Source organism: Bicyclus anynana, chromosome 10 (genome assembly GCF_947172395.1).
Source record: "Bicyclus anynana chromosome 10, ilBicAnyn1.1, whole genome shotgun sequence".
Taxonomy (NCBI): Eukaryota; Metazoa; Arthropoda; class Insecta; order Lepidoptera; family Nymphalidae; genus Bicyclus; species Bicyclus anynana.
Window position 1 is genome coordinate 15,057,910 of NC_069092.1, and position 13,439 is coordinate 15,071,348.

General features: G+C 38.4%; 1 protein-coding gene across 9 annotated transcripts in view; it reads right to left on the reverse strand.

The window, feature by feature from the left end:
• Positions 1-2,005: 2,005 nt before the first annotated feature.
• The window catches only part of LOC112051523 (heterogeneous nuclear ribonucleoprotein R), a 36,028-nt gene continuing 24,594 nt past the window's right edge, over positions 2,006-13,439 (reverse strand). For 6 of the 9 annotated variants that reach the window (XM_052884095.1, XM_052884094.1, XM_052884093.1 and 3 more), the window contains 4 exons: positions 12,515-12,609; positions 7,958-8,100; positions 4,907-5,051; positions 2,006-3,004 (listed from right to left, as the gene is read on the reverse strand). In XM_052884095.1, the coding sequence (XP_052740055.1) occupies positions 2,907-3,004; positions 4,907-5,051; positions 7,958-8,100; positions 12,515-12,609 (481 nt within the window). In that variant the 3' untranslated portion in view covers positions 2,006-2,906. The remainder of the gene's footprint in view (positions 3,005-4,906; positions 5,052-7,957; positions 8,101-12,514; positions 12,610-13,439) is intronic. The other 3 variants (XM_052884098.1, XM_052884099.1, XM_024090209.2) reach the window with 3 other exon arrangements.

Sequence of the window (13,439 nt, forward strand, 5' to 3'; positions counted from 1 at the left end):
TTTTGTTAGTTTTGTAGTCGAAGCGTTAGCGTTTGTAGAAAGAGAAATAACGTGCCACATGGCTATAGGACCTTATTTTTAAATTTACAACGAGAGCTGTTGATGGCCAAGTTTCATAAAAGCTGGATATACATAATACTGTAAGTATGTATCAACCTATATCAATGCTCCTATTTGTCTTACGAGGGGAAATCTCTATCTGAGATACCCGACTGGGGGAGAAGGCGGGTTATGTGGAATTTACCACTAAAACCCCTTGTTGGCTACCACCCTAGCGCATTTTGGTAGACTCCGGGACTTCACTGAAACTCGACGGTGCCTTCTGCACTATACCTCTAGTACTCGTCTAAGAAAGAGAAATTAACTTTTACTTCTGCTACTATCTCGTATAGCAGCTTATATCACTAAGCTGCTATCTTCACTTTCACACTAGCTGACGCCCGCGACTTCGTCCGCGTGAAACTCAATGTAAACTTTTACCCCCTACCCCTTCTTTTTTTTTTTTTCTTTTTTTTTTTTTTTTTTTTAATTAAATAATTTTAATTAACTTGTTCTACATAAAATATACAAAACACTATAATATATTAATTAAAACTAAAACTACCCCTTCTTAAATTTTTTCCTGTCAAAAGATCCTTCTGACATTATCAAAAAAATAGTGAAATCGGTCCAGCCGTTCACGCGTGATGACGTGACCAAGGGATATATGGATTATTTTATATATATTTTGTTTAAAATATGATTAAAAATAAAATTTGAAAGTTCCCCATATTAGGAAAATTTTAATATTCAAGGTCAAAGATCAAAAATGTATCAAGATCAACAACAAGATCACAACTGACCCGTGGAATAGGAGTACTGGGGAAAACTCGTTAAAAAAACGCGTACTCCAGCGTTCACGGCATCGTGGACTGGGGGTCCCTTCAAGCCTTTTACGTACGCCACTTACTCCCAAGGTGACAGCTACCTTGACCTGGCAAATGCCATGTTTGTCGACCCTTACTACATCAAGCGAGTCTCTGAATGCAAGCGGCAGGATTGTTTGAAAGCTCCTACAAAAAAGCCTACCTACTCGTACGTCCATCGGCTGATATAACGATAATATCTCGTATACGCATAGGGTTTTTTCTCGTGGTCCCTGCCCCATAGGTATACCTACTAATGCGTGTTTCTTTTGAGCTACTCACGACTCCTAAATATTCATCTCGAATAGGTAGACATTGTTGTTCTGCTCTATATTCCTACATCCATCCAGTAGTAGGAACTTGCTACACAGTAGGACTCTTGGAGACGAATTTAGAGCTAAGACCCACCATGCAGATCCGATATATGCGGGTGTACGGTGATATTTATCTCTAACACTATAAGATGCTGATGCTAATGATAATGACCGAAACCGACTTCTTTAACGCGCTTTCAGATGCAAGTAGTGTAACGAGATATTCTTGAAAAAAATCAAGTATTATAGCCGTACTCAGGACTCGAAAACAGGACCTCATGATAAACAGCCTCTGTAACCTCTGCCTGTCAACGTGTGCCTCGTTCGATTACACTTTTCGTAACGTAACCAGCTTACTACTCCCAAGTCAATTAAAAGCTTTACTTGCGGAGTAGTAGTCGCTTGAGTTTAGGAAGTTTTACTTCAAAAATCCAGTATTGGCTACGGTACTATGGTAGGGGCATGAGCGGACAAACTGTTAGCATTCAGAATCAGATTCACCTACCAGTGGCGAAGGAATGAATTTAGATGAAGGTAAAGGGTTTACCTTCATCTAAATTCATTCCTTCCAAAGAAAAGAAAATACATACAGCGTGATACAAACTCTGGTTTCTCATATCTCTAGATACATACAACAATTAATATGAACAGATTTTTAAAGATAACCCGGCAGAAATTGGCTTGCATGAACTCTTCGCTGCTACTTATTTTTGGTTAGAGATTCAACAATGGCTATTTTCGGAATTAAAGGGAAAATTGGGTACAGATTTAAAGAAAACAATCATGTAATAAGGCAAACACAGTTTTGCAAATTTATTCCACATATTAAACTGATACAAGATTGATACAGAGTTCTAACAGTACGGACATGCTATGTGGTCGAAATACAAAAAAGTTTAGTAGTACAGCGATAATAATAAACATTGCAGATATCCTGAACTTTACAATACTACTTCCTCACACTAATGTACTTTAAAGGGAAATATGTAATAAAAATAAAGCAAAAAACTAAAGCAGGAACACAGTTGGGAAATGTTATCGATATTACAGTTGTTACTATTTTAGCCGTAATCGGTAGAGTCGTCGCGTTTCATCATTACATTTCATCGGTTCATCATTTCATCATCGAGTTAACTTCATCAGAGTAGCCTACGTTGTAAGTATGTCAAAAAACAACAGTCAAACTCCTTATAATATAATAATTACTGCTAAAATACACATCACATCGCAAAATGCGTTCGCAGGAATAAAATATATTGAATAACATGTATTAAAAAAAAAAACAGACAGTCGACGGGTCGTTGACCCCGCGCGCGGCGCAACAGGCAACGCGGCCGCGCGCCTCACAATAAAGATATATTAAATACGTACGGCTATACCAAAGAAAAACATAAGCATAACGGGAAACTTACATTCGAAACATTTCATAACGTCCTACTTTTAGATTTTTACGGAATCGTCGCGATACAAAATCGAAAACGTGAAAATCAAATAAAAAAAAAACACATATATAGAAAAAAAAAAGTGGAACGATCCTCCCGCTAGGAGTCCTAGGACAGGGGACCGGCGTAAACGTAACCCGAGACCGAGCGTCCCGCGGCGGCGCGTCGAGTGCTCCCCTGCGCAGCTTGTAGTGTCTCCGGGACAGGGGCTCTCCGCGGGGGCCGCGCGCGCTGGCACTAGCCCACTAGCTGACCCAGCCGCGCGCCGCCGCCGCGCCCGCCCGCCGCTTGCTCTCGCGCTCCCCCCCAGCGATCTGCTGACCCCCGTCGAGTTTGCGTTTACCTGCGATACAAACACTTACTGCACACCGCTCCCTGGTGCCACTCACTTCTGACCCGGTGGCCAAAACTGCAGAATCTACGTCGCCATTTAACCAAACAATAGTTTTGTAAAATGGCGACCTCCGAGTTCGCGGAAATCCTACCTTAAAAAGCTTGTTTAAAAGCTAGACAACAATGATACCCTCACCGGGCTAGATAAGTTTGTGGCACTATACGAATTACGACACCTTATTTCAGTGGTTTATGGCATTTCTATTAGTCTTTTTCCTGGGAAAATTTCAAGAAAATTACAAATAGAAGCAGCATCAGTGGTATTTAAAACCAAACACTTATAAAATCACCCCATACAAACAGCAATATTTGCAACTATCCCAAGCAGTCCCTTATTCTTTTTGTTGTTATAATTCTTAATCATATTACTCATATTGATACTTTAGATTTGAATACCTGATGGTGGAAAACAGCTGCCGAATTGTAGAAACTCGAAATCAATTCAAAACCTAGTTTTTTTTTTAATTTTCTCAGGAAAAAGGCCAAGGCCAATTACATTCTTAAGGTTTCTATTACCTACTGATTGTTTTAGGGCAAGTACAAAGTAAATACATCATGCAATCTATCCAGACATATTAGACAGCAGTTATTAGGCAATCAGAGAAACACCATGTTATGACTACTCGATATGTTCGATTGTACCTACATACAATCACAGCGACAAACAGGCCACCAGTATTAGCAATCGAAACAGACCATTTACTCGTTCTAAGAAAAAAATCCGTTATACACTTTGAAATTATCCGAACGGTTTCATTTGAAAGGAAACTATGCAAAAATGGTTTAAAAAATGCAGAATTTCACACAAATAATTTCGGGCATCTGCTACTACAAAAATAAGAACAACGAATTGACAAAATACCCTTGATATGTCTGAATATATTACTTTAGATAACAAATGAACATACATGAAGATCTTCCACAAACTTTCTAACGAATGGAAAACTTGGACACTCAGCCCGATCGAGCTCTTCATAAAGTTTGTGGTAGACCAGACTAGGATAAGGATGAATCGAGGTAGGGTAAGGTTAAGGTATAAGGTTGTAGGATAGTTACCATAAAATATATAAGAATCCAGATTACACGCAAACCATTAAACACGCTGAAATAAAGAAAAGGAGGGTTTCAAAGAAAGTAGGATCACAAAATACGTTGAGGGTCGACCGAGTGAGAGTCCAAAGTTTTCTTCATGGTGTAAAATTTTGAATTTAATTTAAAGACACAAGCTATATTCATCATCGTCGATCAACGGTTTCTTCAGCCGCCAGTTTGCATATAGTAACTGGTCAACTTTGTATGAGTATATCTAAAGTACCAGTCGCAAAAAAGCACTTTTCTGAAGTACTACAATAATTCTGTGTTTTGCTTTATATCAGTACGCAGATATTGTAGTCAACTTCAGACCGGTCTGCCAGCTATCTCCACCAATCCATGTGTTGCAATTACAAACATTACAAAGAACGCAGAATTTGCAACGCCTCTTTGTCTGGGTGAGATCTTAACATCAGACCGTCTGCTTTTGTCAAGTGCTAAGCCTGTTGTCTTTACAGATTAAAGGTAATTTCTTAGCTGAGGGTAAAGATATCTGGTAACATTTACGGCTCAGATTGACTGTGCCAGACAATGTATTATTCCTCGCATGCCCTGCGAAGTGTTTCTCTGTTATAATCGATAGTTTGCCTGTCTGTTTTAGGAGTAGGAAAATACTCGTAGTCCAACGGGCGGCTCTCACAGGCATGACCTTTCGGTGTCAAGTCCGAGTCCTTACCGGTGAAGCTATTTGGGTTTGGTAATGAGGAAAGTGTCAACAGTGTAGGTGTAGATGTAGGTGGTTTAGGTGATGTAGGTGTACCTGGTAAACTTGGCTTGGCGCGCGGGTTGCCACGCATGGCGCTGGGCGTGCGGCGGCCACGAGCGGCGCGACGCGCACCACCACGGGCCCCAGCCGCGGCCCCTCGCCGCGCCCATCGCGCGCCCGTCCCACATGACCCAGCTCCCTGCAACAGCGCCGCGTCAGCACCCGCTCCCACCACAACACCCAGCAACCCTACCCGCGCTGGCACCGCACTACTTCCAAAGGGAATCGCCCATCCGCGGCCTAGGCCTACCCTAACCACCCGATTAAGGTAGGCCTAGTTTGCTACGTTTTAAGACATTTGTAAACACATCTTGAATCTGTTCAAGACATTTGTAAACACATCTTGAATTTGTCCCCAACAGGGACAGGCAAAGATTGTTGATCCTACAGCCTAAGTGTATAACATTTTTTCAAGACTTATGATTGGTTTGTTTAGTTCCTTTGTTTCTTTATTAAGTTTGTTGGTAACAGAAAAAATAATAAAGCTTCAAATGTTACTTCGCCGCTTTGGTCCTACCGGAAAAAGAGGTAAACATTTTTTTTTTTTTTTTTAAAAAAGAATATTTGCCATATCTTTTATAATATGACCAATATTCCCATTCTCCTCCAACTAGTCGGGAAAGACTGTGCTAGGAGTGGGTACGACAATAGACCAACGGGGTGAGGATTGAACCACCATCTTTCGGTGATGAGTCCAACCGCTCTTACCGTTAAGCTGTTGACTTTGAGCAAATGTGTTTCTTTTTCTACGATAAATTTACTTTTTAGTTATCAACAAGATGACCCTCGTTTTCAAATTTCATTAATTACGTAAAATTTTATTTAATTTATTTATTACCTTCATTTTCCAATTAGCTTAATAACTAGAGACGAACAATAATATCCGTCTTATTTAAATAGTCTTTGAAAACTATTCTTAGGTATTTATTTTGTGCCTTAACGGTAATGAAATCATCATTAATACTATTTGTTATTTGATCTTACAGGTTAAATAAAGTATTGCTTAATCTTCAGTTAAATTAGTATTAACTTCTTTATAAAACCATTTGAATCAATTAAACCATGTTTTGTGACAAGACTAATATTAATTTCCATATTTTTTTCTTGTCATATTGATCAATAAACCATGTCTGTATATAAAAAAAAGGTTGGAATCATCCATATATGAAAGGTTCAGTATATATATGTCGAAATCCATTTTTGAAAACTCGAGAAGTGCCAGCGCGATAAGAGCGAGGGTAGTTATTTTTTTTAATCTACAGCCACCAATCTATGTTCTCTAAATTCTAATTAAACTTTAATCTAGATTCTAGATGGCATCTAAATTCTACAACAGCTACTATATTGGTGACTGTACATTATTGTTTTACATATTACATACAGATTCAAATTACAGAAAATATTTTTACCAATCTTCAATTATTGGTATAATCATAAGAATAATAACGTACTAATATATGGATTACATTATCTTAATTGATAATTAAATGCAGGATTTTATTTTCAGCGGTTAAAATCATTGAAATAGATTCTATACTCTAGTATGTTTAATTACTGACCATAATGTCAGAAGATTTATGTTTTTGCAATTATTTAACATATTTATTTTAACGAAATTACTTACTGTATTCTCTGAGATAAACACAAACAAATAGATACTATCTAACGCATTAAGATGTAGTTAATATAAAATTACGTACTGGTAATCAAGATATAAATTTTCATTTAAATTTGAATGCGTCCAAACGCGGTAATGCTAATTTTAAATTTAACATTAAGATAATAATCTGTGACCGCTTCCAAAATAACCTCCTGTATTAGAATTACAACCAAGTGCTTGTTCACTGAGTTTCGGTTACAAATAAACTATAGATAGCTACTCTGCATAAACAAGCTAGGCAATACACTAACACAGTGGCTTTCATATTACGAAAGTAACTAAGTTAACGAATAGCCTAACATATCCTTACATACATTATCAAGTTATAAACATGACCAACTAAACGTACATACAAACATCCATATTTCATCTAATAATTGAACAGGCACTAAGCTGCGATAGTAATTATCATCTAAACCTAATATATCATGCCTCAAATAATATACTGAAGCCGAGATAAAATAACGCTAAGTAATATAGGTAGATCAATAATGTAATGTAGAAACAATCAGGTACCTACTGCTACACTTACAAAAATATTTTAACAATACGTACCGTACTTTTGGTATTTTCAAAATTACACAAAACGAACTCTACAACTAAACATAGAGACAACATCGACAGAGTTCACGTGCAGTCAACTTGGATAACTTAGAACATGTTTTCAGTGTAGAGGACAACAGAAAAATGGTATTTTATATGTGACCCAGTCTCTGCGTCACTAGTAGTAAATGTTGAAATGATAGAAAGACTAAGTAATCAAATACAATTTTCCGTTCCCTCCAAAGCAAGTTATCCAAGCGGACGGCGCAAGAGCTCCGGGGAGGGCGAGGCGTAAGTCTGGTACCTGAATGCCTCCGGTTAGATCGTAGTAAAGCGAGTCGGGCCCGAGAGCGAGCTCGTCGTCCTGAGTGAGGCATTTACCAAGCGGGTCAGTAAGTCTTCTCAACATATTCGCTAATACATATCAAACGTCATTCGAGCGGTCGAGGTTCCAAAACCTGCAGCTAAGGTACATGTATGCGACAGTGGGCGGAAGCACGAAGCGTGTTATGGGTTAGTGACAAGCTAGCGAAGCGAAGCGTAGGGATGAGGTCGATGCGTCAGGAGAGGCCATGCAGACCTGATGGTCGCCCCCCGCCCCGCCGCCGCGCGGTCGCCACCGTCAGGCCTACACACTACCGGCTTTACCGAGTCACTGACTCCATTCTAGGATGGGATCCAACCAAAAAATAATAACAAACAAAAAAAAGTGAAGAGTAGATGAGAAAAAAATTTGGCAAATCAAAAAAACCGAAAGGTAAATAATAACAATGATGAGTAACAGCGGTCTAGTGACTAGTAAAATAATATGATAACAATTAGTGTGTGTATGTGGGACCCACCGGTTGCGCTCTGTTGGGAGGCTGGCGGACGGCGGACGGTTGCGGTGGCCCCGCGTAATCAAAATAGAACTCATCGTACCGGTAAAATGGCTCATTGTAGCCACCTCGGTAATCCCCGTACCCGTAATAGTCGTAATCATAATCTATAAACACACAACACAGGCCTGTTTAGAGGCTAAGCTAACTAAACTAACGCTAACTTACGAGCGGCGCGCGCTCGGCGCCGCTCACTCACTCCCCACTCCGCCGCCGGCGCGACAAGCATGCACGCCCCGCCCCGCTACACAACAAACACATCTCCGCGTCCGGGCACAATGGGGATGATGACTAGGTTTCAATATATTGACTTTTATGATACATTCGGGTGAATAAGGTCAATGTTAACTAATTTATATATAAAAAGGAAAGATTGTCTGATAAGATTATAAAATTTCAAAAACTATCGTAATTAGATGAAAGTTCATACAGTTTTAGCTTCCTTACATTAAATGTGACATTTTTTATTAAAGGAACTATAAACATAAACGCACAAATAACAAAGATATTAGTAATTTTGTTTGACCGCCCATACAAATATGACGATCATTATGAACCTACGACGTCATTAATTCGTACCATTTTGTATGGGGCGTTTTTCGGGGATCCGTGGCAGCGCCGCAAATCTGACCCTTTAAATCCCTGTAGCTCCGAAAGTAATGATCGCAGTTACCCTGTTACTTTTACAAAATTGCTTTACTATTGGCATACTCTTAATTTATATACAATTTAAAAAACTGTCATCATCCCTATTACTTTACGATTCCGACAAACATTGCCCGCAGATTGCAATCCACTCTCCCACCACCGAAACCTAAACTGAAAGCGATGCAGACAGGGTGATCGGAGGTCACTCGTGGCTCACGTCGAGACTGCAGACCTTAATGATAATGGTGACTTTATGTTCAAGCATGCACTCGGGACTGTTGTTAGGTTTGTTAATACATTGAAACAAGGGATCAGCCCTCGCATTGAATTTATTCTTTCGACTTCTCCGGATTCTTCTACATCTTTAGTCCGAAACCATGCAGAACCTACTTAACCTAGCTGTCATTAATACTAGCCTAAAGAATAGCGTTATGAAACATGTAATATGGATGCGAAAATACACTGAGATATCTGGATTAAGCAAAACACCTACGTCAAGTAGGTACACAATTATCAAGTAACGAATTATTAGCCAAAATAACAATTACAAATGATTACCCGAATTCACACACACACGACGACAAGACGACACTTTACAAGAACATCAATTTCTCTATTTTTGCGTATTAATTTTAATCAATGAAACCGACCCTTTCAGATTTTTCAGATCCTAATTCTTGTTTGACATTCAGAACATTTGCCACGTTTTGTGGACATGACAACATTATTAATCACGTCATGTCCTTTGCTCATATCCCTGTTTCCTCCATCTAAGCGAAACGCCCATGTAGTATCTACGAAAATATGGCCATTCAATATTGATCTTGCAATATTTTCGTATATACCAAGACCAAGAGTCGTGCAGACCAAGAGTCTTAACTCAAATTTAGAAACACACTGAATTATCATCACTTACAAATACACTTCTTCAATACCAATAACGCACTCAGCGTATTTTCGCATCCAAGTTTGTTAGTAAGGGATCAGTAGCAAGACTGCGTGTGCATGGAGTCCACACCGTGTACATGTGTGATGTGTATGTATCAGCTGCCCCTCGGGGAGACTTTGTGAAGAGACTGTGCCATTCGTCGGAGAACAATCTCACTAGCAAGTACTGTAGTTTCTCCTCACAATTCTTCTAAATTGCTAAGAAGGCTGCTTGGATTGATTTTTATACAGATTATTAAAACGTGATTTTAAATTAAGTTCAAGTATTTATTGATGCTTTAGATTTCGTATTGCAACAGTAAACACACAACAAGGATCTAAAAAGATGCACAGACGTGTTTCTTATTGAGTCTTATTGTCACATGTCGTCTTTTCTTCTACTTCAGATGCTTTTACTAGGCGCATCTCTAGTAACACATGAAACGTAATTTCAGTACGTATTTACTTTTACTTGAATTTACTTTTCTTGATTACAATCCATAACCCTAACCATCCGCTAAAATATTTTCGCTACTATAGCTGAGCTCGGTTATGCAAATGCAAATGCAAAACAAATATTCAGTTTATACAACAAAAGTCCCGCGGTTTCACCCGTGTAGTTCCCGTTACCATGCGAATACGGAAATAAAATGCAGCTGACACAAAAATAACGTAGCTTTCTATTGGTATGAGAATTTTCAAAATAGGTCGAATAGATCCAGAGATTACCCCTTTCAACCTCACTAACTTAACCTCTTTGTAATTTTAGTACCAAGTACCTACGAGTACCTACGAGTACCTAAATCTAGAAGTATAAATATAGATAAATGCGTTTGTCTGCCATCTTACCATCACAATAGACTTCCCTGAATAGATGACACTATTAGAAAAATCGTCATTAGCAAACTTTTTGACACGCCAGTGACGTGTCAGTAAACGTGTCAAAACTAAATTGCACAATGAATAGTGATCTCTGGTGAATAGAAATTACGACGTCCCAACACAATGAGATTCGAGTTTTGGCGTTTGAATAGGTGTTTGTAGAGGGGTTAGGGTTAAGTGAGGGTTAAGTCGCGCAAGGACGCAGGTGTGAACGCGTCCGCAGGTGGACTTTCCGCCTTCTGTGAGCGAAAACGTGACGTAACACCAGATGGGAATTCGGACAAACATCTGTTCAAACCTCATATGGCCAAATAAGAGCAATGCCCCATTAGTGCGTTGCGTCGTCAAAACGTCGATTAAACTAGCGGACGCCCGCGACTCCGTCCACCCTTAGACATTTTTAATCTGGCCCTGTCGCAAAATTCCCTACTAACTATAGACTACCTCCCAGCCAAATGTCATATTTGTACGTCAAGCAGTTTTCGATAATTCGTGATGAGAGAGATATTTTATATTTTTAGAGTATATTAAAGCATTGTCTCGTTGCAGGCGATGTTTTAATGGGCAAAGGACGATGCTCATTTGTTTTCTTTGCATTGAGACTGACTGGGTGCGTGCGTCCTCTTGCGCTGGTACCTCGTCAGTCAACGCAACGCTAGTGTTGCGCACAATGCATTGATCCGTTGCGAAAATGCAACGCAACGCACTAATGAGGCGTCACTCTTACGGTTATTCAAATAACGCGAAAAAATCAACAGTTCAGTTTTAACATTATTGTCTCGAAACGCTTATGGTTTAAGTATAGCCAAATATTTTTATTTAGCGAAAATGTGGGTATACCTGACGATTTATCTTAATTTTATTTGGCTTTTGCCTTAAAAATCATTGCATCTACACGAAATATTTGAAACAAAATCAATGAATCGTCCTTTAGTATTAAACAGATAAAGAATTCATTAGCATGATTCCTCTGAAAATTACCCAAGGAATTGTAAAACGCTTTAAATTAAATCTTTAGATGAGAATTTTTCTTCCTACAAGAATTTTTGTTTTTGCTACTATTAGTTTTATTAAAAGTTCATCCAATTTAATCTAATTCTAAAAGAATACGAGTACGTACAAACTCAAAACCTTTATTCTACACATTTTTTTTAATGTCTAGTCAAAAGTATCACAATATATACAAGATGATAATCAGATAAAAATCCATCCAACAGCATCGGCGCACGCGCACGCAACTCTGTGCTTACGTGCGTACGCGTTACAATAACATGTAGACACGATTACAGAGGTCACACGTGTAACGATAATAATTGTAGCAAACTGTCACATACTAACTAAACCCCATACTTGTTACCGAAATTCACATTGGAATTTTTAAATCAGAAACGAATCCACGAGCCTTATTAGCCATCATCCATTTTATCTATGGGCTATTGCTAAGTTACACAAAGAGTTTCTCAAATGCGATAGAAATAGTTTCGATCTAGGCAACAATCTTATTGCCATAATGACGATAAGCTTATTGTCTATAACAAAACTATAGCTAGAAAATAATCTGTCGCTTGTATTCGGGAAACTCACATTGACTTTACAGTTTTGTGCATAGTTAGAATAGTGTAACTATTTGGGCATAATCCATATCCTTAATGCCATATTGATGGGCTTTTTAACTAAATACATATTAGGTATAACGTTAGATAATCCTTCCATGTGCATGGATTGTATTGTATTCTAAACTGAGTGAACCTAATTTTTTATTTCAACAAATATAGCTACTGATTGCAATCTTAAAGCCACGGCATTATGTTAAATGCCCAATACTCCATAAAAATTAACTACACCCAATATAGATTTTATATTGATTCCAGCGATTCCGATTTATTTCTGGATTACACAATAATTATAGAAAGTACTTGTAGTTTAGGAAAAAATAATATAGAAATTCAATATATTGAACTAAAACAAATCAAAAATCATCGTTATAAGCGTCAACTCCATCAGTGTGTGTACTCGTGTGGGTGTGTGTGTGTGTGTGTGTGCGTGCGGTGACGTCATACTGACCGTAGTCGCCGCGCGCCTGCGGCGGACGCGGCTGCGGCTGCGGCGTGCGGCCGCGCATCGCGCCGTGCACCGGCGAGCAGCTGCACCAATCAAATCTGACATTACACAGCGACACGTTACCCAGCGCCACTACACTACACTATAAACGCGCCGCCGCGCAAAGGCAGCTTTATCGCAAAATATACATTTAGCCCCGATTATTATTATTACTATAAGCTACTACTACTATACTATACTATCATCCTATAATCCTGTTATTGTTCAACGAATTAATATACATTTCTCTTTATCAAATAATACTCGTTTTCAGAAAATACAATTCAAAGACTCTGTAAGTGAATCAAAATCCCAATTTATTGAATGCGAATGTGAGTAATTACTCATTCGATCATAATGAAATTTTTGCAATCATTTCTCCAGGGGTATAACATGTTTCCAGGTGAAGCTGCTGTTCCCGAGGGGTAGCAAAATTATAACTTTTAATAGAATAAGTCAGTATTTCATAACGCGCATTAAACTATTCCTTTTGTTTACCATCTCATCATTAAGTATTTAAATATTATTATCTAAATCTACTTCACCCTAAGTAACTAAATTGTATTGTCTGACCAGAAGAATAAAAATCCTCACAATGTTGCGGAAACAAAAGAAATATTTTCTTCTAATAACATCATAAGAACAGATTGCTAAAAACTATTTGTGGCGCCCCCAATTGAGGATTTTCATATTTCTGGTCAGGCTATAATAAAATTTAAATCATAGTTGGCTATAATCGCCTATCCTTCCTACGTGCTATTTTTACAAACGTATCGACCTTACAGCATGAATGTAAAATAATGATAAGCTACACAGTTTAAAACAGTTATCCCTAACCGATTGACCGAAATAATCCATAAATATACGTTTAGTTTAGACGTCAACCCCT